The sequence below is a fragment of the Nymphalis io genome, chromosome 15, assembly GCF_905147045.1.
Source record: "Nymphalis io chromosome 15, ilAglIoxx1.1, whole genome shotgun sequence".
Classification (NCBI taxonomy): Eukaryota; Metazoa; Arthropoda; class Insecta; order Lepidoptera; family Nymphalidae; genus Nymphalis; species Nymphalis io.
In genome coordinates, this window is record NC_065902.1 from 4,670,579 (window position 1) to 4,693,607 (window position 23,029).

Here is a 23,029-nt window from a genome sequence, read left to right on the forward strand (position 1 = left end):
TTTGGCGTTGGTGCATCTTGTGTGTTATAGTGCCTAGCAAAATTTATCGTGTCCACATACATTTTTTTTGACCTATCACTGTATAAATATAATAAATCCTCGTAAAATAGAGAATATACAAAAAGATAAAGATGTAGACCCAATATGTCTTAATGGACAAAACATCTAGGTCTTAACTCAAGTTCAAGTTTTTATCCCGACAAGCACCACTGAGTTTTCACCTTTATAATTCAAGATCTTTAGCTATGTGATGAAGTAAAACGTCGTGAGGAATGAGGATGCATATATCGGATGTCACACTTTATGTCCTCTCTACTGCTATATTTATGTCCACAACCCCACGCTGGAGCTTATATTGGATTATGCTCCAATGCTTCTTTTTAATTGTATGCAAACGATGCCATGGACAAAGTTAGTTTAATAATAGAAGTGAAGTTGAGACACAAATAGTAAGTATAATTTATCTTGAGGTCAGGTGGAACCACGTTCTCGTAAAGTTGACGTTCAGTTGAGAGAATATGTTTAATTGGAAGGTAGGATTTGTTGGAAATAGAACTTTTTAACCTTGACCCATATTTGCTGGGGATGAGAGACCTCGAAACCAAGGTAATACTTAACACAACTTGGAAAATGGCTACGAATACCTTTTTCAATCCTATTTATATAAAATAAAAGTAGACACAAAGTAATTTACAGTGCAAACACATTAACAGTTTATACTGTGTTAATGTAAGTAACAAGCTAATAAGCATGCTTAGACGGAATATCTAAAATAAGAGGTTTCTTTTAAAACTCTAACTGAAAATGTACTAGACTAATTATTTTTTTTAATAGATTTGCAACAAAGATAATAAATACATTATATATAACTTAAAGGTTTGATTATACTTTATACATTTATTCAATTTAATTACAAGTTACTACTGGATTAACAAACATAACGTATAAGCACTGGCAAGAGGTCAGAGTACTCATTTAATTTTGTTAATAAATATGTAATAACTTATGTACTTCGCTCGAAACTGACACATTTCTTAAAGTTTAATAAAGCTTTTAGTTTAGTCTTTAAAAGGTAAGCACGTATATAATGGACAAGTTAAAAGTAAGTGGACCCAAACAATGTAGACTTATTAAGTTTCACTTAGAATTTTCTCATATTATATATCGAGTAGACGAGAAAGAAACTCTATCCGCGGGAAAAGTGCCAGATGAGAAGGCGTGAAGCTACGTCACTTCAAGTCTATTAGTTAATTTAGTAAATTCAATTTTATAACCACAGTCGTAAAGAAGAAAATACCTAATTTTAGGATTTTCCGCGTACCTAAAAAAGAAGTAAACCTTATTCCTTGGGATTACGATTAGTTTTAGATGTACTGTTTTGAGAGAAAGCACTTTACGGTCGTGTGGCGGCATGGATGACGCAGATGATGCCGTGCTCATGGTTAGCAGCAGCAACTAAGCGACGCGGCTGCCAGTCGAGTCTCGTTCGCTCCCTGGCAAGGACCTATCAAAGCTACCATTTTATCGGTACAATAAGTTTCGAAATTTACGCGGTCGCATTCCTTTTATATGTTATAAGAGTACATCGTAACTATCAATGACAACAAAAAGTTTGTAGCAGTATAGCAACCCGGCGCTTACAACTTTAAAGGTAAGTGTTTCACATTTCTTTATATTTGTATCAATTTTGTTTAATTACCTTTACTATAGTTAACTTAAAAACAAACTTTATCAAGAAATACATACGCTTATTAGAAGAGATCTTCTAAAAAAGAATTAACCACATAATTATTTATTGGATTGTGAAGTTCAGCATTAATTAATTATTTATGTAAAGTTGCTTGTAAACGTGTCTTGCCGTATAAGTAAAAAAAATGTACAGTTTTAATCAATTCATGCAGACTAGTTTTCTTTAAAATACTATCAAATGATTTTATTTTAAATATACATAGTACTTAAGTTTATATAGGTATTCATATGTGAACTTCAATAATCGTCGTGGGTCGTCGTACTAATTTTTTTAGTATTTATAACAAAAGGAAGAGGATTAAAGTTATACAACACTGTAGACATATAAAGTGTCAATGATGGTCAAAATTACAAAAAATATTTGGGAATTACGACTACACGTGATACACTAGCTATAAAGGCTTAAGAACTCGTACTTAATCCACTGACATTAATAAAACTTCATTATTTCTAGAACAAACTATATGAGGAAAACAAATAAAATAAGTAAATAATAAATTTTTATAAGTCCCAGATATTCCAGTGAATAAAAGTCAGTGTTGTTGTGTCACATACATAAATTTAAATCACAATACTTTCACTGATTAAAAAGTGCGCTGAATATTCAACGTCCAATATGAAATGTTAGAAAATACTTGGCAATTTTACGGTTTTTCTTTGAGATTATATTTATATTTCAGTTACAATACTAAACATAAAAACCTACAAACATGATTTACTCTTTTAGTAGCGCATGTTTAGGTATTCTTAAGGATTCAATTTGAATATCTTTTTTTATTTATTATTCTGACACTATGTAATTGATTTTAAATTTTGAGACGAATCAAGTAAAAACGAGAGTTTTAAAAAGTCACAATAATTTGACATTAGGGTTACCGTGTCAATATCGAACAACGAAAAGAAAGTCAAACCCTGGTTCCGTCCGGTCTAATGAATTCAAAAGCGAATTTCTTGTATTATTATATTGATATTCTGTTTTGATCTGATCAGTATTAAATCTTACGAGCAATAAAATAGTATAAAATCATAATAACTAATTTATATAAAACGAAATAGATTTGACTTTATTAAGCATCAAATATTTAAATCAGAGATTAATTTCACTTGATCAATCAATACATCAATGTAAATTACACTGCACCGCTACCATCATCGAGAAAATTAGAGGGCAGGAAGGTACAGCGGTATTTAATTTTGAAGTTAAGGTCGATGCACTGTGACTGAGGGTGGTCCACTGACCTAGTGACCTTGAATAATAGACCGGTTGCGCTCGCGCAAAGTATCCAAAAAAAAAAGAAAGCATGTTTCGAAAAAGTATTAGAAAAGAAAATTAAACAAGTATATCCTAAATTTGTACAATCGTTATTACTTATTTTATTTTTATTTATTGAATAAGCTTACTAACCAGAGGACACACAACTTAATTACAAAAAAATATATATTAAGCAATTACTTTTTTTCTATACTACTCTAAATTAAGGGCATATTATGCATTTCATGCTTATGATGATGTATCATTTTTAAATTTTAAATATTAAATAATATTTGGTACATACGCTTTGTTAAAATTATAAAAAGATAAAACGTACTACATAAAAACTACATGATAACCTTGATAATGATAATTTTTGAAATTGTACATTGTATTAGAAAATATATCTGTATCAGTATACTTGCGAAAGATATAATTGTAGTTTCTTAAAACTCTGTTTAAAAGCGAGATTTGTCCAAATTAATCCTGTCTTAATTAAAAATAAAATGGTTGGCCTAAAACCTAAGCTTACGAGCAGCTAGCAACTTGTAGTCCAATTTTAGATATTAAGTTAGGTACACATTTTATAAAGAAACATTAATTTGAGGGTTGTTTAATAAGTCCATTTAAAAGAGATTAAACCTGTCCTCATACATTATATGTTTTCAGTTTCGTACAGAATTAATAATGTAAACAAGACTAGATGTAAATTCTTTCAACATCATTTAGATAGTAATGCTGCCATAAAGTTTTTGAAGCATTATATAAGCATTGTATAAAGTTTTTTAAGCATCTTCTTCTTCGTCGTGACACTCTTGTCAGAGCGGTCTTGGTCGTCATGAAGTTAGATGTTATGGCGCAGATGTTATTCGCCTCACGAGCCTTCGCCATATGTCCCTGTTAGTGGTGAGCCTGGTGCATTCATGCAAAGGACCGCCAACAGTTGTTTTTATTTGGTCGGTCCATCGCATGGGCGTCCTTCCACGTGGTAAAGCATATACTGTTATTATGTTAAATCTTGTATTCGGTTGATAGGTAAAGTTAAGCATCTTAAAGCAAGTACGGACAGTTTTATTCATATTGCTTTTAAATTTCATTTCAAAATCTATTATAACACCAAGGTGTCTAACTTGATCTTAAAATTCTTTTAATTTTATTGGATTAATATAATAATTTGAAAATATTTGTTTCTTTTTCGCGAATACGCATCATCATTCATTCATTCATCATCACGCAATCAATCGCATGGTAACATTTCGATATATATAATTCCAGTTGATTAACGTTGACGAATCAGCATACTAATATTCTTGAATTATGTGATAAATTTATTTTTCTTTCTTTTTTTACTCTATAGCAAGCTACATCGTCAAAGGAAAAATTTATTACACAACTTATCTGTTCAATAGTTTTAATTAGATTTTAAGCTCTTATAAACAGTGAATTTCGAGAGCCTTGTTGTTTTTGTGATAAAGTTAATTCCAGATTTTTGACTGCACTAAGTAAATTGTTCAATTTGGAAATGAGAGCTTTATGTTCTTCCGACCCTTTTCGTAAAGCGTTTTTCATGTCATCGTATGAATAGAAGCTTATATCTTTTATAATGGCAGCAAAATCCGCGGTTTCTCTTATTATTACTTGTAGTTCAGACGTTAATATATTCACAATCTCAGTCCGGAGATTGGTTACACTTTACAGTACGTTACAGTTGCAACTATTAATTAGTATTTAAAGAAGTCATTTGACATCGTACAAATTGGGCATTTTCAGTTAATATTAAATCTTACACTGTTATGTTAATACAAGCCAGGATATTTAATCGTTATTGCATAAAATTGAACTACATTGAACTTTTTTCATTTGTATTTTTAATAACTTTTTTCACGAGCCGGTTGGCGTGGTTGGTAGATACTTGCCTTTCACGCCGAAGGCTGTGGGTTTAATTCCCACCCAGGACAAACATTTGTGTGCATAAACATGGCTGTTTGTCCTGGGTCTGGGTGTAATTATCTATATAAGTATGTATTTACAAAAATAAAGTAGTATATCAGTTGTCTGGTTTGCATAGTACAAGCTCTGCTTAGTTTGGAATCAGATGGCCGTGTGTGAATAATGTACCAGGATATTATATATTATTATATAACTTTATTACATCCTTGGCATGAATTTATTTTGATGATGGTAATTTTGATCATATAAAAAATTGCTAAATAAAATGGAAAAATCGAAAAATGAATAAATAGCAAGTCTTGTGTCGCTTCGGCAAATCGTCTTCTTGAGCTATTACACAGATCGGCGAATTTATGAAATAGCACATTCACTTAAGTTCGAATCGCGGGGAATAGATAGCTATTTCAATATTGATATAGTGTATAATCATAATTGAAAATAACACTAAAAATAGACTAAATTATATTTATTATAGATGAATTTGCGCTTAAAATGGACATCATGGACAGTCAATGTCTTTCTGCTGATGAACATAGTCACAGGAAGCTTTGGACAATACCCTTCTAGTGCAGGTTACGCAACGGGTAATTATAACCTATTCCTATTATTGAACTTCGTCGGAGCTGAAGAGACAAAAACTAAGTTTGCACTTTTAACTTTAAATAAATAAAAATCAACAAAAACTTTTTTTACTATTCGTATATCAAGGTAGAGAATAATTATATTATTTCTTTGGATTATTCTTAAATTTAATTGATAAGTAATTATATTTATAAGAGCAACAAGATCAGTCTTTTAATGGCGCCAATTGGTTCAAAAGTTATTCTAGTATTCAATTAGTAATCAATGATATCAGACATACATCTGTAAAATAATAAGTCATTAATAGTGTAGTACTTCTAAGAGTATTGGATTAAGTTAAAGCATGCTGAATTGACTGGCCTTACTTCATCTGTATAGGTATAAGTTTTTTGTTTACAGAAGATGACGTGTCTACAAATCTAAGCGAAGTAGAATCACGAGAAACTGGCCCAGACCTGGAATTCAAATACCATGATCACGAAGAGATGACGAGGTATCTTCGTGCCATCTCCGCTCGGTACCCTGCTCTTACGGCCCTCTATTCAATCGGAAAATCCGTACAAGGTAATTAAATTAACAATCATATGATTTTTTACGCGTAGATTCGTAACAATGTAGACCATGTAACCATGAATATTAACAAATCAATTAATCGAGATCGTTTTATTTAATTTTATAAGAAAAATATTTAATAAATATGTATGTACCTACATTAAAACAAGGATTTGCTAATAAATGCTAAAAAAACCATTTTTTGATTGCTGTAAAAACGCATTACGCGTTTCCCACACGGGAACAGTAGGGCTCCCCGGTGTTTAAGGCGCCAAGTGTGCCCCGAACATCGGAATACCCACTAAAAAACCAGCGGTACTCCTTCCGTTTTAACGAGGAGCGTTTCAGGGGATCGCTTGCGCATGCTACCGTGAAAGGCTAGAAAACCATGGCTGTTATACAGATTATATAAATTGCGCTATTATATATCACAAATATCTATATAATAAGATATCAAAGCCATAAAATAATATATTTAAATAAAATAATTATTTACCGCTTAAAATTAATTTACACGGAGTCGTTAAAAACAATATATTTATATTAAAAAAAACTCCACAAAGTGAAGTGAGGCATGATTTTATTCATCTGCGATTATACAGGTCGTGATTTATGGGTGATGGTGGTTTCGGCATCACCGTATGAACACATGATCGGAAAACCTGACGTGAAGTACGTGGCTAACATTCACGGCAACGAGGCTGTCGGTCGCGAACTGCTGTTGCATCTCATACAAGTAATCTACAAATTATATCATTCGTATTTTAATCGTTATAGATTATATCCGTAACTCGTAAGCTCCACAAAAATATAAAGCCAATGTTAACATACATTCGCTTGACTGATTATGGCATCATTTTTGTGAATTTAACCATACGCCATAGTAAATAGGTACCTACCTATATTTGTTACATCCCTTATAGTATTTCGCTCTATAATTCATTATAAAAAAATATATATAAGTTATATTTTAAATGAATGATGAATATTACCGTAAATTTATAGTAAACTGTTTCATTTGTTACATGTAAATACGTTTTAATACAACTAGGTTATATTGTATCTATAAAATTATGCTTAATATATTTATTTTTCCTTATATCAATAAGATTTAAGAAAAAATCAATATATTTTTTGTGTATTGTAAATAAAGAACATATTCGAGAATTGAAAACAATATCGTCAATACTAATACCATTTACTTTAAAGGTAAAATTATTTTTCCAGTATTTGGCCACCGCCTATGAAACAGACTCATACATAAAATGGTTGTTAGAGAATACGAGAATTCACTTGATGCCATCTATGAATCCCGATGGCTTTCTTATCTCCCGTGAAGGACAATGTGATACAATCCACGGCAGGTATGTTTATTTTATGTTTATTTACAAAATCACCAGAACCGGCCGGATTTTTGAGGCGTTTATTTTAAAAAACAAAAAGTTTACCTAGGCTATACCTATCTATCATTTATTTATTTACTATACATCCCGACTTTACACATGAGAAATTAGAGATTCAACCAGTGATATTTCTTTGTTAATTAATACGGTTTGATTTAGTTTTTCAATTAAATTAATAATAATTTAATCTTTCCTTTTTGTTTAAATCTAGCAAAATAAAATACAAAGTTATGCTTATTGATATACGATACGATTTATTAGTACTTGAAGTACCTATTCTTAAAGGCACCTTTTGACGACTATATTATAAAACATATTTTTTCTATTATTATTAAATTAAATATTATACTTACATAGTATAATTATAACCTACTCAAAACTATGCCGGATAAATAAACTAGACTATGGCAAAGAAATGCAGTAAAATCCAACGAGTTGTTAGAAAGAAGTTGGTGATGAAAATTCAACCGTTGAACCAATTAAACAAAAAAAGACGTTTATCATTCAATTTTGTATTACTCGGTATAATAGTGATTTTTTTTTAGAATAGGAAGGCGGACGAGCTTATGGGCCACCTGATGGTAAGTGGTCACCAAACGCCCTTAGACATTGGCATTGTAAGAAATGTCAACCATCGCTTATATAGCCAATGCGCCACCAACCTTGGGAACTAAGATTTTATGTCCCTTGTGCCTGTAATTACACTTGATATGATAATGAATTTGCTTTATTTATCCTAAAGGCGTCCACGGACACACTATTAATCAACTGTATATAAAAAAAAATAACAAAATTATCCTTTGTACTAAAAATTCCCAACTTTTCGTTATGTAGTTATATTTAGTCAATGTATAGATATAATTATCATAACTAAAAATCTATGCCAGAACTAATGACAATGTTGACATACATTCGCTTGGCTGATTATGACATCATTTTTGTGAATTTAACAAAATAGGTAAAAGTTAGTGCCATAGTAAATAGGTACCTACCTAATCTTAGTAGGTATTTAGCAATCTATTTGTAGTATGAACATTAGTTTAAATAATTATTTGTACTTGACGTAGAAAACTAGTTAATATTATAGATAATTTAAATAAGTCTTAAAAAATAATACACACATTTAGAACGACATTTCCAATTGCTTTTATTTTAAATCGAGATAAAGTGAGGTGATCAAGTTAATAAGTTCTAGCAGGTAAAGAGAGATTTTGCTAATTGTTGATTACAATAAAATATAAAACTAGAACACTCAAATGAGGTTCAAATCAGATGAAAGTTTATAAAGACGTGTTAAAATAATAAAAAGGCGCAATTGTGGAAATTGTTAACATTTTCAAAAATATATTTATTGCCACTTACCTTAAATTTAAAAAAAAAACTATGTGTTTTTTTTCTTATTTTCTTCTACAGATAATGTGGAACCGTATCATATACTTCCTAAGCATAACAAACTTAAAAAAAATAGAATGCATCCCAATGTTACATAAAAATTATAATTTTAAACAGACATAATGCTCGCCGGTATGACTTAAACCGCAACTTCCCGGACTTCTTCAAAGCGAATACAAAGCAACCGCAACCGGAGACGGAGGCGGTGAAGGAATGGATCAGCAAGATACAGTTCGTGGTGTCGGGCTCGCTGCACGGTGGCGCGCTCGTCGCCTCTTACCCCTTCGACAACACGCCCAGTGCTAGTAACTATAATATTATAAATTTGTAATTTATTTTCAGTATATAAAGTAGATGCTCAATTTTTTATGTTATTTCCTGCTGCTTATCAGGAATATGCAGATCATCGGTATTATGCTCAGGTGAATTGATCAATTTTATTCAAGACACATAATAAAATATTTTTTATCAGAATAATTATAATTTTAAATTTTCTATATGCATAAGAAGCATGCGAAAAGTTCACATTAGTTTAGCGTCGATGACGTACCTACCTTCTCATTCTAAGGATTGTATTAATTTTTAATTAAAACCACCTATTTAAAATTCGATGTTTAATAATAATAATCATCTTTATTCACATGAAAAGTAAGAAATTATAATGAAGTCTCTGATTTCTGAGCTAGGCTCAAAGACCTGTATTACAGAAATCAGTTATATATTATCTATATATTGTTTAATACCATATTAAGCTGAAGCATTTAGCTCTAGCTATGTGCCCTGTAACAAATGGGCCATCTGATGGTAAATGACCACTGCTACCCATAGACATAGACCACCATTAGAAATATTAACCATCCCTTACATCACCAAGGCACCACAAACACTGATTCACTCACAAAGCTGGTAACTACCCAGACGAGCTTGCACAACGTCCTACAACCAAATAAATATATAACAAGAACATAAGTTATTTCAATTTTAAACATCGATATTACAGTACATTACTAACTTTAATTTTTTTTCTACATATAACATAATAAACGCAGTTTTCCAAAACTACGCGCACACTCCGTCTATCGCTCCGGACGACGACGTCTTCCGTCACCTCGCACTCGTTTACTCAAACAACCACGCTAAGATGTCGCGAGGAGTGTCATGCAAGTCCGGCTCGTCAAGGTTCGAGAAAGGAATCACAAATGGTGCTGCTTGGTACCCACTAACAGGTAACCAGATAACAATTTTCGTCACATGTCTTTCCTAACGTAAGTTAACTGAAATTATTTTCTTTCTTATGACTTCAAAATTCAAAATAGAAATGTGTTCCTAAAAAAAGGACGTAGTTACTTAACTTGAATTTTCTTTCTCTTAGAATACAATGCAAGCCATTCATCATTTATTTTGTAATACATTTTATCATTTCTACATCTATATACAAGATAAGAGAGATCATAGTTGGTTCTATTGAATGGAAACTTTTCGTCTTTGAGCCAATTGACCTAGATATATTTAACATTATGTATATTTTTCAAATTCGTATGAAATCATAAAAATATATAAGTAGGTTATTATGTTTAGCAACTAATAACTACTTATAAAATTTACAGATTAAACAAAACTAGTCCGTAATAAATTCTTTATTTATATTAAAAAATAATCATTTTATTTAGGCGAAGGTCATACAGTTAGACATTTAATTATTTGTTACCTTTATATACTTAAGTAGGTAATTGCATTTTTATTTCACCATTTATTTATTTGATAATTAAATTTAGTTATAATTAGAAAATTAGAAGGTGATTGGAAAGTGATGGTAAATGCGATCGCGTAGTTAGAATCAATCTACGCTGGGCACAATATTGTATAGTCGATTTTGAATTAAGGCTTAGTTGAAGAATATAATTGTTTTTCACTTACGAAATTCTTTAATTTAGGAGCATCACTATTACAGGAATCGATTGAGAGGCAATTTTAGACACCACTGTACATTTTTCTAGATAAGTTCATGAGACATCTTCGGATTCATCATCTTTGGATTTTGACATTAAAATAATGAATCAAAATATCGTATCTTTAAGCGAAAATAACAACTTAGTGGGTTTCTGCAATCACAATAAATAATACAGAATATATTAATATAACAAAATTCATATTAAACATAACCTATTTTTAGGTGACAAATTTATTTACTTCTTAATTCAAAATATTTCCCTAATGTTAGAAAAATTAAAACTCTAATTCAAAGACATTTCTGTGAGAGATCATTCAGTAATTATTAAAAATATTCTTTACAGGTGGTATGCAGGATTACAATTACTTATGGCATGGATGTATGGAAATAACTTTGGAAATATCTTGTTGCAAATATCCTCCGGCCCACGAACTCAATAAATACTGGCACGACAACAAACAGGTACAAAATTACACATAAAATTAATAAATATAAATAATTAATCAATCATTTAAGTGTCAAAAACAACAGACCGATAAAAAGTAACAATAAAGATGGATAAACTGATAATCCGGAATTCCAATCGGATGGTGATCGTATTCCTATTACACCGCACGCTATTCTCGCACCAGCGTTTCCAGTCGTTAAGGAGGTCTCATGGTCACCTAAACCCAGGTCATCTTCCTGTTCGTGAAGTACCAAGCCACGACCTAAAATATTATTTCGACCTCGAAGTGTTATGACATTATCCACGAAGTCAATTACTGCGGTATTCCCGACAAACCGCACGTTTCCGAGATCGCCAACGTGACGCACGGTGTGATCTGGCCCGCCATGGTAATTTCCGTAAGGGTTGAAGTGCGCACCCGTCGCAATACATGTACTCGTGTCTCCTAGCTCATGTACATGGAAACCGTACTGTCCAGTACTTAATCCCGTTATTGTGCCGTAAACACGAAGTCCATTACTTGCCTCCGTAAAATATATACTCCCATTGACATGTTCTGAAATCAAATGCGCTACTGCCTCTCTGATTTCACCATTAATTAGAACTGCACTATGGAATATTACAAAATAAAACAAAATACGACACCACATTGTAAAATTCTAATTGTAATTATTTAAGAGGTAGGTACTAAAGTATGGAATGAATCTTCAATGTCTGATTGTTCACTGAACGAGAAATAAAACGCACAAATTTAATATAGTCTTTGTTAAATTATAATATCGATAAGATAGTGGTATCTTCAAAGATTAAACTGTAAAGATAAACAAAACACATTTCTTTCAATTATAGCTTTTCACTATTTTTGCCGAATAATATATAGTATAATATACATTTAATCTTATACATAATAGTCATATTTACCCATCGTGATTACGACTGTAACAATTAATATATACATCGGTCCCAATGGTAGTAACCCAATGCCCTTTTCTGTAACCCTGAAAGTGTGTATACATCAACCGATCATCACAATTGAGTAATTAATGCATGATATCGTATTAAACAAATACACTGGTGTTAGAGCTTTGTGCAGTCCCGTCTGGGTGGGTGCCACCCATTCATCAGATATTCTGCCTCTAAGCAGCAATACTTAGTGTTGTTGCGTTCCAGTTTGAAGGGTGAGTTAGCCAGTGAGTATTATGAGTTACCACTTACCATTAGGTGTCCCATTTGTTCGTCCGCCTGCCTATAACATAAAAAAAAAACAAACTCACTATCTTTTTATTATATATATATATATATATATATATATATATATATATATATATATATATATATATATATTATTATAAAACAAAATAAACTTATTATAACGGAATAGTATTAATGTTAATGGACCAAATAGTTATTAAATACAATTTTAAGAATATTTATTGTTAAAAAAGCAATACCATGTCGTTTCGCGTTCAAGGTTTGCAGAAGAAACTGCCCAAGTCATTAATACATACCTACCTACATTTGTGTACAACCTAATTCAAAATAAAACGTTTCAAAATATCAGTCTTAAATGAATCTTTTCTTTCCAGTCACTCATAAAATTTTTGGCAGAAGCCCATCGCGGTGCTCATGGTTTCGTCATGGATGAGAATGGTAATCCGGTAGACCGGGCCTCCATAAGGGTAAAGGGACGTGACGTTACATACCATACCACCAAATATGGAGAATTTTGGCGTATTTTATTACCCGGGACATACAAACTCGAGGTAACGTTTATAATTTTATTAATATTTTAATATAAAAACTGCTGGCAGCTTTGAAAATTACTATACAGATATATAATGTAGGGTTGACTGTTAGTACTTGAATCATTGGAATATAATTCATGTACTAACTAATAATAATTTATGTAGAAATCGGAATTGAAATTAATGGATTAGTGTGTAAATTGACAATAAATACATCCATGACATTGCTTCATTTAATTTGATTTAATTTAATTTATGACATAATTATTGTTTGTAATTTTTGTCTTTATATTGTATGGTTTATTGTATTGTGACAATGTGTGTGTGTAACTGCCTCGTTGGTCTAGTGGCTAGATGTACGGCCGCAGACACAAGACCTCTGTGTTCAAATCTTAGATCGGTTCTACGTTCCTCGAAAGCACGTTAAACCGTTGGTTCTGCGCCTGAACTCTTTCCGGTCGTATCGGATTGCCGTCGAATCGAATTATGAGATCCTTAGCTCTCATAATTCGATTCGTAATTCGTTCTCATAAGCTCTCATAATTCCTTAGAAAAGAGAGTGCACACACACACACACATGTGCACAACAATATCTCCAGCACAGTTGGATAATCTGTCTTGATTGACTGCCGTGGCCGTCAATCAAGAGAGATTATTCTATATCGGTCTGGAGGACATTATTTTATGTATATATATGATCCTTAGTGGTCGAAATAAATAATAATAATAAGGATAGCTGCTAAACAAATCTTCTAAAAAAAACGTAATCTATGATCGAAATTTGTGATAAAATTATGAAGCTTTAAATATGAAATTAATATATAACGATAAGTAGGTACCTACCTACTAGATATTTTGTAATCAACAAAAATGATATGTCAAAAACATTACTACAGGTCGCGGCAGAAGGATATCTACCACAAGAAGTAGAATTCTTTGTTATAGAGAGTCATCCAACTTTATTAAATGTAACGCTACATTCGGCTAAGGTGAGTTCCTTACATTTCAGTATATATTTTTGGTATACAATATTTTTATTTTGTAAATAGTAAATACCTTTGTACCGATTACAAGCCGAGGTGAAGGGCTTAATTTATAAACTTGTATTATTAACTAACTCTAAATATGATGATGAATTATTGAACACAATTTATTTGGGTAAATAGTTGTAATGTATGTGGTGGTAAAGTATACCTACAACTTGTGTTAAATATGTTTATAAAATCAAGCAATAATAAAAATTATTTATAGTATTTTGACCTGTACAATGAACTTTTAAAAAAATTAAAAGTTGGAACTTATATAATTCTACCTACTTATAAATGAATGTTATACAGTATATACTAAATTACAATTTATAGAATTTTTGTCTGTCTGTATGTAATGGCGTCACGAAAACACCTGTGTATGCGGATGGGATCGCGAGTAAACTTTAATGTAAGCCAAATGTACAGATAATATCCAGTAGCCAATAGCATATACCTAGTGTACTGTATTTATTATACAGTATTGTAAATGTAGTTGCACTCTAGGGACACGCACCAAGCCGAGCCACAACGACAAAGACGAAGTCAAAAAGAATCACAACTACGACCACGCTACCGCAGGAATTAGGAAAAATGTTATTTCCCGAAGATTGAATTGATAATTACAGTGACTATATAAAAGTATAATTAAAAACAATTGGTATTGTTGAACTAAATACCTACTTACTACTTAATTACTTAACATTTGTACCCATAGAAAATATTCAGCACTATTACCTTTCAAGCCACTTCTAACATATAGCGTATTAAAAAAAAAAAAACAATAAAATACCTATGCTTATCTACTCTAACATGTACTTTCTGTTTCAATTTAATAAAAATCTAACATGGAAACTGTCTAGTTATTGAGTGACCAAATGTTTAGGTAATTCAGAATAATTTTGGGATCCAGTTATATTTCCATGCAGATTCTTGGAAGAAAAAAGATATCTGAAAGATTATTCGTTGAAAGAAAAATATATGCAAAATATTTTTATTTATCGTAAACCAAATATCACTTGCCTTGTAAAATATTTCCGAAATTATATCATACATCCAACCAAGAAACAATTATAAAAAAGAACTTGTAGTATATGATATGTGTAATATACTAGTGGCATGTATTTAGAACATAACCTTTTTAAAGTGTACATTGTTTTTATATTAATATTTATTCTTATTTTGTGACTAATTCTTATACCAAATTTAGCAACGTGTCTTCAATAAATAAATTCAAAACGATGATCCACTTCAGTTTCAAACGTTTTTCATGCTAATGGCTTTTGAAACAAAAGAAACAAATATGCACGTTATTATTAAAAAAGTGTATCTACTTAATTATAAAATAATTACCTATAAACTATAAACATGTTAAAATGCAGCTTAAGCAAACTTCTTCACGAAACAAGCTCTCAATTGAAATAATAATATTAAATGTTAATGTGAAAGTCAACTAAAATTTGTTTTAATAATATCTATTGGCCATCAAATTATTGAACAAGATCCAGGTAAGAAATGAATATTGCATGCTTTTCTCTTTTACTTGTAAAATATAATATAAACATGCATGGCTTTCCTTCTTTTGGGAAATTTACGTTTCTAAAAATAACATCATTTTCAGCATCTCAAACTAGTTTGCACATAATAGGTAGATGATGAAACATGCAAAAATGATTTACAAATTATTGCTGACAACTAGGAACATAACTTCATCAACAACTACAAATCATCGATGTAATTGTAGATATAACATTACCTATCCTTTCGTTTGATCAATATTGTTTTAAAAATGCTTATTACTGCTCTAATGTGAAAGAAAGTTAATTAAACGAAGATTTGATCACGACAGCGAATTGATGGCGGTCCGTACTACCGGCCGCCCGCGCTGCCGCCGCGCCCACCGCCAGCGCCTTCTGGAATCTTCTCTTCTCTGACAAACTCTATCAACAGCTTTGTCTCCAATATTTTTGGGTAATTTTGCAATCAGGCACTAATAAAACGAAATTAAATTACTATATTGAGTTTTGTGTGAAATGTTTAGTTGTTTGAAAAGGAAAATTCAGTATAATATTGGTAAATAATAAGTATTATTACGGTTTAAATTTTTGTACACAATTAAACTGTAAATTCGTTAATTTGTTATTTCGTTCGCTGTAAATTATTATGTTCTAACTTCTTGGATTCTGACCATATTTTGATTATGATTTGAACTTATATAGAAATAGAATTGTAGAAAAAAATATGCTTCCTACATAATATTAAAGTCTTGGCACTTGTGAAGTTTTAGAATACCATATGAAAAATAAAATTTCTCTTGATAGTATACCTACCGATTAGAAATAAGTTTAAGCAGACGCTAAATATAACTCTTTATTTCGGAGTATTTCTTGTTGTGTTGATTCGTTTTGTTTATACGAAACATACAATTAATAGATCAACATTGAAAAAATTCGTAAGAAAAATTGTAAATACATTTTAGATATAGAAGTATTTTTTAGATTGTAATAATAATTTATTTTGAAAATAAAAATTAAACAAAAATAAAGAACAAATTTTCTTCTAACCTTGTTATACATCCATGGTTATTCTATAAAAATCATTGCTCTGTATCCCAAACTAGATTCCACTATTATAAGGATTAGAAGCGATAATTTTGATGAACTTTCAAAAAGTGTATTTGAGATAATAATATGATATTATAAAACATATCGAAAATTTAAAAAAATTCAAGTAATAAAGTGCAACTGTTCGATCTCGTACTTCGTAAACTAAAATAGATGAGACAATGGCAGTACAAAACTTTATTATCATGTTTTCATTTTATTATTAAATTTTATATAAAAACTTTATTTTTAAACATATAAAAAATGAGTTAATTACACTGCTTATTAATGATACAACATTTTATATTGATTAAAAATTGGTTTATTTTTACGAAGCAAGGGCATCCAAGTCAATTTGATCCTTACAAATTTGAAAGGCGGCAATGAGAGCAGCAAGTTCTATTCGTTCGCTGCAACCGCTCGCAAGTCGGGCTTCGGAGTCCGCCATCTTGATTAATAATGAAATGAGCACTTCCGGCGGAAATTTTACTAAAATGAAATATCCTTATTATTATTTTTTATTAATACTCACTTAATATTATTCAAGAATTAGAAATATTGCTATACCTCTTTGAATTATTGTATGAATCTCTGTCAATATATCGCCTAGTGCTAAACCTTTGGCAATCTTGAGATCATTGATTTCTGCATATAGTATTAAGAATTTACATTGCTAATTTTTCTATAACTTTTTCCCAACTAATCAGAAAGATAAATATTTTACATGCAAAGCCGTATTTGTAAATATTGACACCGTTGGAAATTATTTATACATGACAGTTACTCGGTACACAGGGTTTTTTTTTATAGAATAGGAAGGCCGACGAGCATATGGGCCACCTGATGGTAAGTGGTCACCAACGCCCATAGACATTGGCATTGTAAGAAATGTTAACCATCGCTTAAATCACCAATGCGCCACCAATCTTGGGAACTAAGATGTTATGTCCCTTGTGCCTGTAATTACACTGGCTCACTCACCCTTCAAACCGGAACACAACAATACCAAGTACTGCTGTTTTGCGGTAGAATATCTGATGAGTGGGTGGTACCTACCCAGACGAGCTTGCACAAAGCTCTACCACCAGTAAAACGCACAACAACACAAAGTATTATTTTAAGCTACTACATGTTATGTTACTATATAAAAGTATCCTATTAATATGATGAATGATAACGAATATGGGATATTTAAATCTGAAAAAATAATAATATAATCAAATAAATAAACAATTTGAATACCCAATCTCTATACAATCAATTTCAAAGAGAGATTATTTCTCTATATTTGTCATATTACGTCTTGTACTTAAGCCAATTAAATGTTATAGTTTTCTACTCGTCAAAGCCCTTTCCTTTTATATCCATATTAGTCGTAAAGGTTAATTAATAAAGATGGATGATTATTTTTTCTTTGTAAAAGAAAGATTCTTGCAGCGGCGGCCATTTTTAATCGACTTAGTATACTAGACATATTATATAGTACAATAGATTATTGTCACCAGTACCAAAAGGATACGTTTAAAACACGCTGCGAAATCATTCTCATTAAGGAGACAGTTCATGATGTAGTTGATGTCTGCCCTGAGCGGGTGTCCGACACACGTGTACACGTGGTCCTCGCTCACGTGTCGGTAGGCCAGCCACGTGCTCTGCAGTGTGTTCAGCACCTTGCGCATGTCTCCCCCCGACAGCGTCAGCAGCGCCGCTATTCCGTCCTCCGTTATGTCAACACTTAAATGAAGGCGTCCATTTGCATATTAACAAGTCCGATGAGAAGCGAAATAGCAGATTCGAGTCAGAATTTCAGTTCTAATTCAATTCTAATTTTCTGTTTGAAAATGTCAACATATATCAATCGACTGCCTCGTTAGTCTAGTGGCTACATGTAAGGCAGCAAACCCGGTGGTCTTGGGTTCAAATCCCAGGTCAGGCTAATAAAAAAAAAGTTATTAAGCGTTTCTGTCGAAAATTCTCAATAGCAGCTCGGAGTCTGGAAGATGGAAGTGTGTACAATCCCGTGCCTCGGAAAGCATTTAAAGCCGTTGGTCCTGCGCCTGAACTCTTTCCGGTTGTGTCGGATTGCCGTCCCATCAGATTATGATAGTTAGGGAATAGAGAATACACCTGTGTTTGCGCTCACACTTGTCCACTATATATCCTACGCAGTTGGCTAATCTCTCTTAAGATTGGTCACCGTGACCGAAATCGGTCTGGAGGACTATTAATATATCTTACTTTTCTTTTAGTACAATTTCCTTTAGCCGCGGCACGATCTGGCTCTGCTGCAGCGGCGCAAATCGAAAGCGAGTACATCGGGACTGCAGCGCCGGAATAATCTTGCCTAGGTAGTTGCAAATTATGCAGAACCGCACGTTTTCCGTATACTTTTCTATAACTGCAAATAATGAAAAATATTATCAGAAGTGTTTAAATGAAACGACCGACTAAAATATTTAAAGGTATATAATAAAATAAATTCCAGTAGTATAATTATAAAAAATAAAACACGTGTACGAAGGAAACGAAATAATTTTTTTTTTAATATGTAATGTTTATTATTGAATACGGCACACGGACGACGAAGCCTTCCTCTGAACTTTCCTTAACATCTTCCTACTCATTATGAGCGAGTTTGCTGGGTCTTGCATCTGTGGAGGTTTACTCATCTGAGCGGAATCTTGATGATCTTGATTTTTTTTGTATGGAGCAACTTCTAAGGGGATTTTTTTCCCTAAAACCCTTGCAATTAAATTTGTGAAGGCGGTGTTAACCTGAAAATTATAAAATATCGTAAAATACTTCAACATTATTCAATAACAAAATCATTGCTGATTATTTAATGCGTTCCTGTACCATTTCTCCTGTTCTCGCGGATCCTTTAAAGTTTTCTAATAAATATTCCGACGCAAATTTTTGCACGCAAGACAATCTAACAGCTCTCTGATGTTCTAAGTCTGACTTGTTGCCGAACAAAGCCATCAAGGGTTTTTTCGCTTCGACTTCGAAAATATCTTTAACTGCTTTTATCCACTCGGTCAACTTTTCAAAACTTTGTAAATTTGTCAGGTCGTAAACAAATATTACAATCTAAAATATAAATAACATTATTTATACTTACGTAAGACGTACGTATAATACGTAGAATTTATACCATGTAATAGTAATTCTTTTAAATTATTCATAATGATAATCTAAAGCATCATAAGTTTCAAGGAACTCAGCTTTTTTTACTTTGATCGTGACAAAAAACTGTAAAAAAACATTTAGGTAATTGATGTAACTACATCCCATCTTAAGATATGACATAGTTTAAAAACGTATATAATAAGGTCCCCTAACATCGGAATCGTACAAGTAGTTCGCCAGCATGTCGCTGCGGAGCGCCGCGCCCGCCACGTCGCACAGCCGCAGCGCCGCGCCCCCCCACTGCGCCGCGCTCACCTCCGCGCCCGGCGTGCCGCCCGCGCCGCCCGCCGCCCCGCCGTCGCCGCGGTACCGGCTGCATAAGCAGCTCTACAATAATACCATTCCTACAACGTCTAGTCAATCGAAGTATGCTACTTTCTATACTGACTTTCATTGATGTAACATTAATTAATAGATTAACTTTTACAATATATTAGTTAAATAAACTTTGTAAATTCAGACTATATACAATTTTAATATTTTACTTACTTTTCCAGTTGCAGGTTCTCCAACAAGAGTAATTTTTACAAATTTTCTTAAGCTTTCTTCTTCTTCAGTATCGGACATTTGTCACAAACAATTTTTTTTTTGGCAGTACTAAACCAATCCACAAGATAAAGGTTTATGGCAAAAATATTTTAAATTCAACCCTTTGTATTTAACAAAAATTTATTAAATAATAAAAACAGGTCAACATTTTTGTCAATGTGTCTTTATTATGATTTTTGGTTTCCATGGTATTCAGTAGTGAAAAAAAAAAGAAAATTTCGTTATTTTTATAGCAACATTGTAATATTTTTATGTCTACGCAACATTCCATATTACCCTAAGGTACGCCAAAGTAGACTGTCTAAAAATGTTATTCTAAGCATTATTAGTTTTAGATAAAAAATAAATACCAGCCACAATATTTCCTTTATTTTGGAATAGGAATTAAATTTTATTATTCTAAATTTTATTCAAATCAATTTAACCCTTGTGAGATACTTGCGAAACATATATTCAAAGATAATATAGACTAATTATCATATCTTCAGCAACAGCTTTCAGCATAAGAATTAAAAGTAGATAAATCGTTTCTAGGTAAGGTCCGGATTAGGATAAATCCTATCATATATAAATATAATTCTGTAAATTGAATAATTTTATTTTTATACACACTACAATTACCTTAACCCAAGTTTTGGAGCTTATTCCACCAAACTGCATTGGGGCAGCGTGGTGGAATAAGCTCCAAAACCTTCTCCTCAAAAAGGAAGAGGAGGCCTTAGCCCAGCAGTAAGACATTTACAGGCTGTTACTGATACAATAACCTTTGCTGTTGCAAAACACATATTAAATATTACGAAGCCACTGTGTGAATCAAGAGTTCTAAGATCTTATGAAGTGTGCAGGAACAACTGATACTATTTGGTTGGATAGTCAGTGTTTAAAACTTATGACAAAAACATATAACTCTGTACCCTTCACCGATTGGCCTAGCATGCTGGTCACAAATGAGCCAACATAAAACATATATCTGCATTATTGTATAAATAATTAAATTAGATGAATTTTTAAATAACTTTTTGTAATTTTAAAATAAGCAACTTTAACATATTACAATGAAACTTACTACGGCGTAAAGCATTTTGAGCATCATTCGTCATAGCATCCGCTTCATCGAGGATGATAAGTTTTGGCCCTGCTTTGAAAATGGTTCTTGTTGAAGCAAAACTAAGAATTTGCCCTCGAACTATTCCTATTCCTCTATCATCAGAAGCATTTAATTCTAACACCTGCATAATAGACAATATTACATTATAATACACAAAAATATATGATGAACAGTAAAGTTGGCATAAATTATTTGTATATTAATTTCACTTCACTTACCATTGAATTAAATTGTTGTGGTGTATACATTTGCTTGGCACATGCCAAAATGGTAGATGTTTTTCCAGTACCCGGTGGTCCATAAAATAGCAAATGTGGAAGTTGATTTTCTTTCATAAATTGATTTACTAAAAAAAATGTTGTTTAAGTACATTGTCAAAGGTCAAATTATTAATTTAAAAAAGAATGTACTGTTTTTATGCAGAATCAGAATATGACAAGAAAATAAGACTAAAAGTATACTAGATAAGTGTAATTAAGTTAAAAATATCTAGGGAAACAATAGGGATAAACAGTAAATATTTCTTAAATAATTTGTTAAAGGTACTTACTCGTTTTAATAATATCATCGTGAGAAACAAGATCTTCTAATTTAGAAGGGCGATACTTCTCCACCCTGTGTTTTATAACAAAGAATTGACTTTAATTAGGAAATTTTAAAAACTTAAGGTTTCGTAGAACATACAAATGAAAATATCGTGCTAACCATGGCAAATTTTTACCACCATCGATCGTCATAATATAACTTTAATATAAAATAATATTTAACGATTTTCCAATTAAACTATATCTTCACTCCAGTTATTAAAATTTGTTAACTCCAAACCGCGAAAACTACAAAATTACAAATATATACTGATATTTGACAACTGACAGTGACAAGTTGACAACCAACAATGTAGTCTTTGGTGACAACTGACAACAGAATACCCGTAGACAGAGAAACTAATAGACCCAATGACGATTTCCTTTTCACTTACACAAGAAAAAGAACGAAAATTACGTTACAAATGGTTTAGACAGAGATTGTCAATTGTCAAATCTTTTGTCCCTTATCGCGTAATCAGTTTTGGTGTTTCTAACTGTCAAGTTTGTTTCGCTACTTAAGTAGCGAAACAAACTTGACAGTTGGTGTGTTCATTGTTTTTTATTCAATTTTCGCTTATTTTTATGTTAGAAAAAGATTCTAATCTAGTGAAAAGGCCGAGAAACAGTTCTTATATCATATCAAAGGTTATAAAACAGTGCATTGTCGTATTATTTCATGTTAAAGCGATAGCAAGAAGAAAATTGCCGGCGTGTGTTTTCACGCGTAAGTGCGACTATTTTATTCCTAAATATAGTTTCTCAGAGATGTTTATTTATGCCATAACATGACGGAACCTTATATTGCATTAATATCCTGAAGATAATAGAATTTTCCAGATTTTATCATTCATAACCTATAATTATTTATCATATAAGTGCTGCCAGCGTCAGCTAAAAAACTGTCCCAATATTTTTTAATTCAACGTCAACAATGTAAACAAATA

General features: G+C 31.8%; 4 protein-coding genes across 7 annotated transcripts; 1 reads left to right on the plus strand and 3 right to left on the minus strand.

Annotated features, from left to right (window-relative positions):
* Positions 1 to 1,481: 1,481 nt before the first annotated feature.
* On the plus strand, positions 1,482 to 16,091 carry LOC126773883 (carboxypeptidase D). 4 transcript variants are annotated; one of them, XM_050495108.1, is made up of 13 exons: positions 1,488 to 1,651; positions 5,427 to 5,535; positions 5,933 to 6,097; positions 6,688 to 6,821; positions 7,313 to 7,449; positions 8,998 to 9,185; positions 9,273 to 9,302; positions 9,930 to 10,106; positions 11,175 to 11,293; positions 12,866 to 13,042; positions 13,921 to 14,013; positions 14,557 to 14,691; positions 15,899 to 16,011. In XM_050495108.1, exons 2-12 carry the CDS (start codon positions 5,427 to 5,429, stop codon positions 14,662 to 14,664), a joined length of 1,437 nt encoding a protein of 478 aa, XP_050351065.1. In that variant the 5' UTR covers positions 1,488 to 1,651; the 3' UTR covers positions 14,665 to 14,691; positions 15,899 to 16,011. The 4 variants fall into 4 exon arrangements, with proteins under 4 accessions (XP_050351063.1, XP_050351065.1, XP_050351064.1 ...); XM_050495106.1 differs by lacking the exon at positions 14,557 to 14,691 and having other exon boundaries at positions 1,482 to 1,651; positions 15,899 to 16,091; XM_050495107.1 differs by lacking the exons at positions 9,273 to 9,302; positions 14,557 to 14,691 and having other exon boundaries at positions 9,912 to 10,106; positions 15,899 to 16,091.
* LOC126773888 (uncharacterized) lies at positions 11,290 to 11,984 on the minus strand. The gene has a single exon (XM_050495117.1). The coding sequence runs from the start codon at positions 11,927 to 11,929 to the stop codon at positions 11,339 to 11,341; it is 591 nt and encodes a 196-aa protein (XP_050351074.1). The 5' UTR covers positions 11,930 to 11,984; the 3' UTR covers positions 11,290 to 11,338.
* An 836-nt stretch (positions 16,092 to 16,927) lies between the features above and the next one.
* On the minus strand, positions 16,928 to 22,402 carry LOC126773886 (replication factor C subunit 5). Its single transcript, XM_050495114.1, has 8 exons — positions 22,204 to 22,402; positions 22,049 to 22,113; positions 21,717 to 21,844; positions 21,457 to 21,619; positions 18,891 to 19,050; positions 18,172 to 18,386; positions 17,220 to 17,297; positions 16,928 to 17,141 (listed from the first exon to the last, which is right to left on the minus strand). Exons 1-8 carry the CDS (start codon positions 22,233 to 22,235, stop codon positions 16,981 to 16,983), a joined length of 1,002 nt encoding a protein of 333 aa, XP_050351071.1. The 5' UTR covers positions 22,236 to 22,402; the 3' UTR covers positions 16,928 to 16,980.
* LOC126773887 (ras-related protein Rab-28-like) lies at positions 19,167 to 20,416 on the minus strand. The gene is made up of 4 exons (XM_050495115.1): positions 20,331 to 20,416; positions 19,995 to 20,168; positions 19,509 to 19,742; positions 19,167 to 19,426 (listed from the first exon to the last, which is right to left on the minus strand). Exons 1-4 carry the CDS (start codon positions 20,406 to 20,408, stop codon positions 19,211 to 19,213), a joined length of 702 nt encoding a protein of 233 aa, XP_050351072.1. The 5' UTR covers positions 20,409 to 20,416; the 3' UTR covers positions 19,167 to 19,210.
* Positions 22,403 to 23,029: the final 627 nt, after the last annotated feature.

Bases quoted from the DNA above. Each gene is read 5' to 3' on its own strand.
- LOC126773886 (XM_050495114.1), bottom strand. From the start codon at position 22,235: ATGACGATCGATGGTGGTAAAAATTTGCCATG. The intron at 21,620-21,716 runs GTAAGTGAAGTG...TCTATTATGCAG, and splicing joins CACAACAATTTAATTCAATG to GTGTTAGAATTAAATGCTTC. The intron at 17,142-17,219 runs GTATAGCAATAT...ATTTCATTTTAG, and splicing joins TCATACAATAATTCAAAGAG to TAAAATTTCCGCCGGAAGTG.
- LOC126773888 (XM_050495117.1), bottom strand. From the start codon at position 11,929: ATGTGGTGTCGTATTTTGTTTTATTTTGTAATATTCCATAGTGCAGTT.
- LOC126773883 (XM_050495106.1), top strand. From the start codon at position 5,427: ATGAATTTGCGCTTAAAATGGACATCATGGACAGTCAATGTCTTTCTG. The intron at 6,098-6,687 runs GTAATTAAATTA...GCGATTATACAG, and splicing joins AATCGGAAAATCCGTACAAG to GTCGTGATTTATGGGTGATG. The intron at 14,014-15,898 runs GTGAGTTCCTTA...TGATCACGACAG, and splicing joins TAACGCTACATTCGGCTAAG to CGAATTGATGGCGGTCCGTA.
- LOC126773887 (XM_050495115.1), bottom strand. From the start codon at position 20,408: ATGTCCGATACTGAAGAAGAAGAAAGCTTAAGAAAATTTGTAAAAATT. The intron at 20,169-20,330 runs GTAAGTAAAATA...GTATTATTGTAG, and splicing joins GAGAACCTGCAACTGGAAAA to AGCTGCTTATGCAGCCGGTA. The intron at 19,743-19,994 runs GTTAGGGGACCT...TTTATATTTTAG, and splicing joins ACTACTTGTACGATTCCGAT to ATTGTAATATTTGTTTACGA.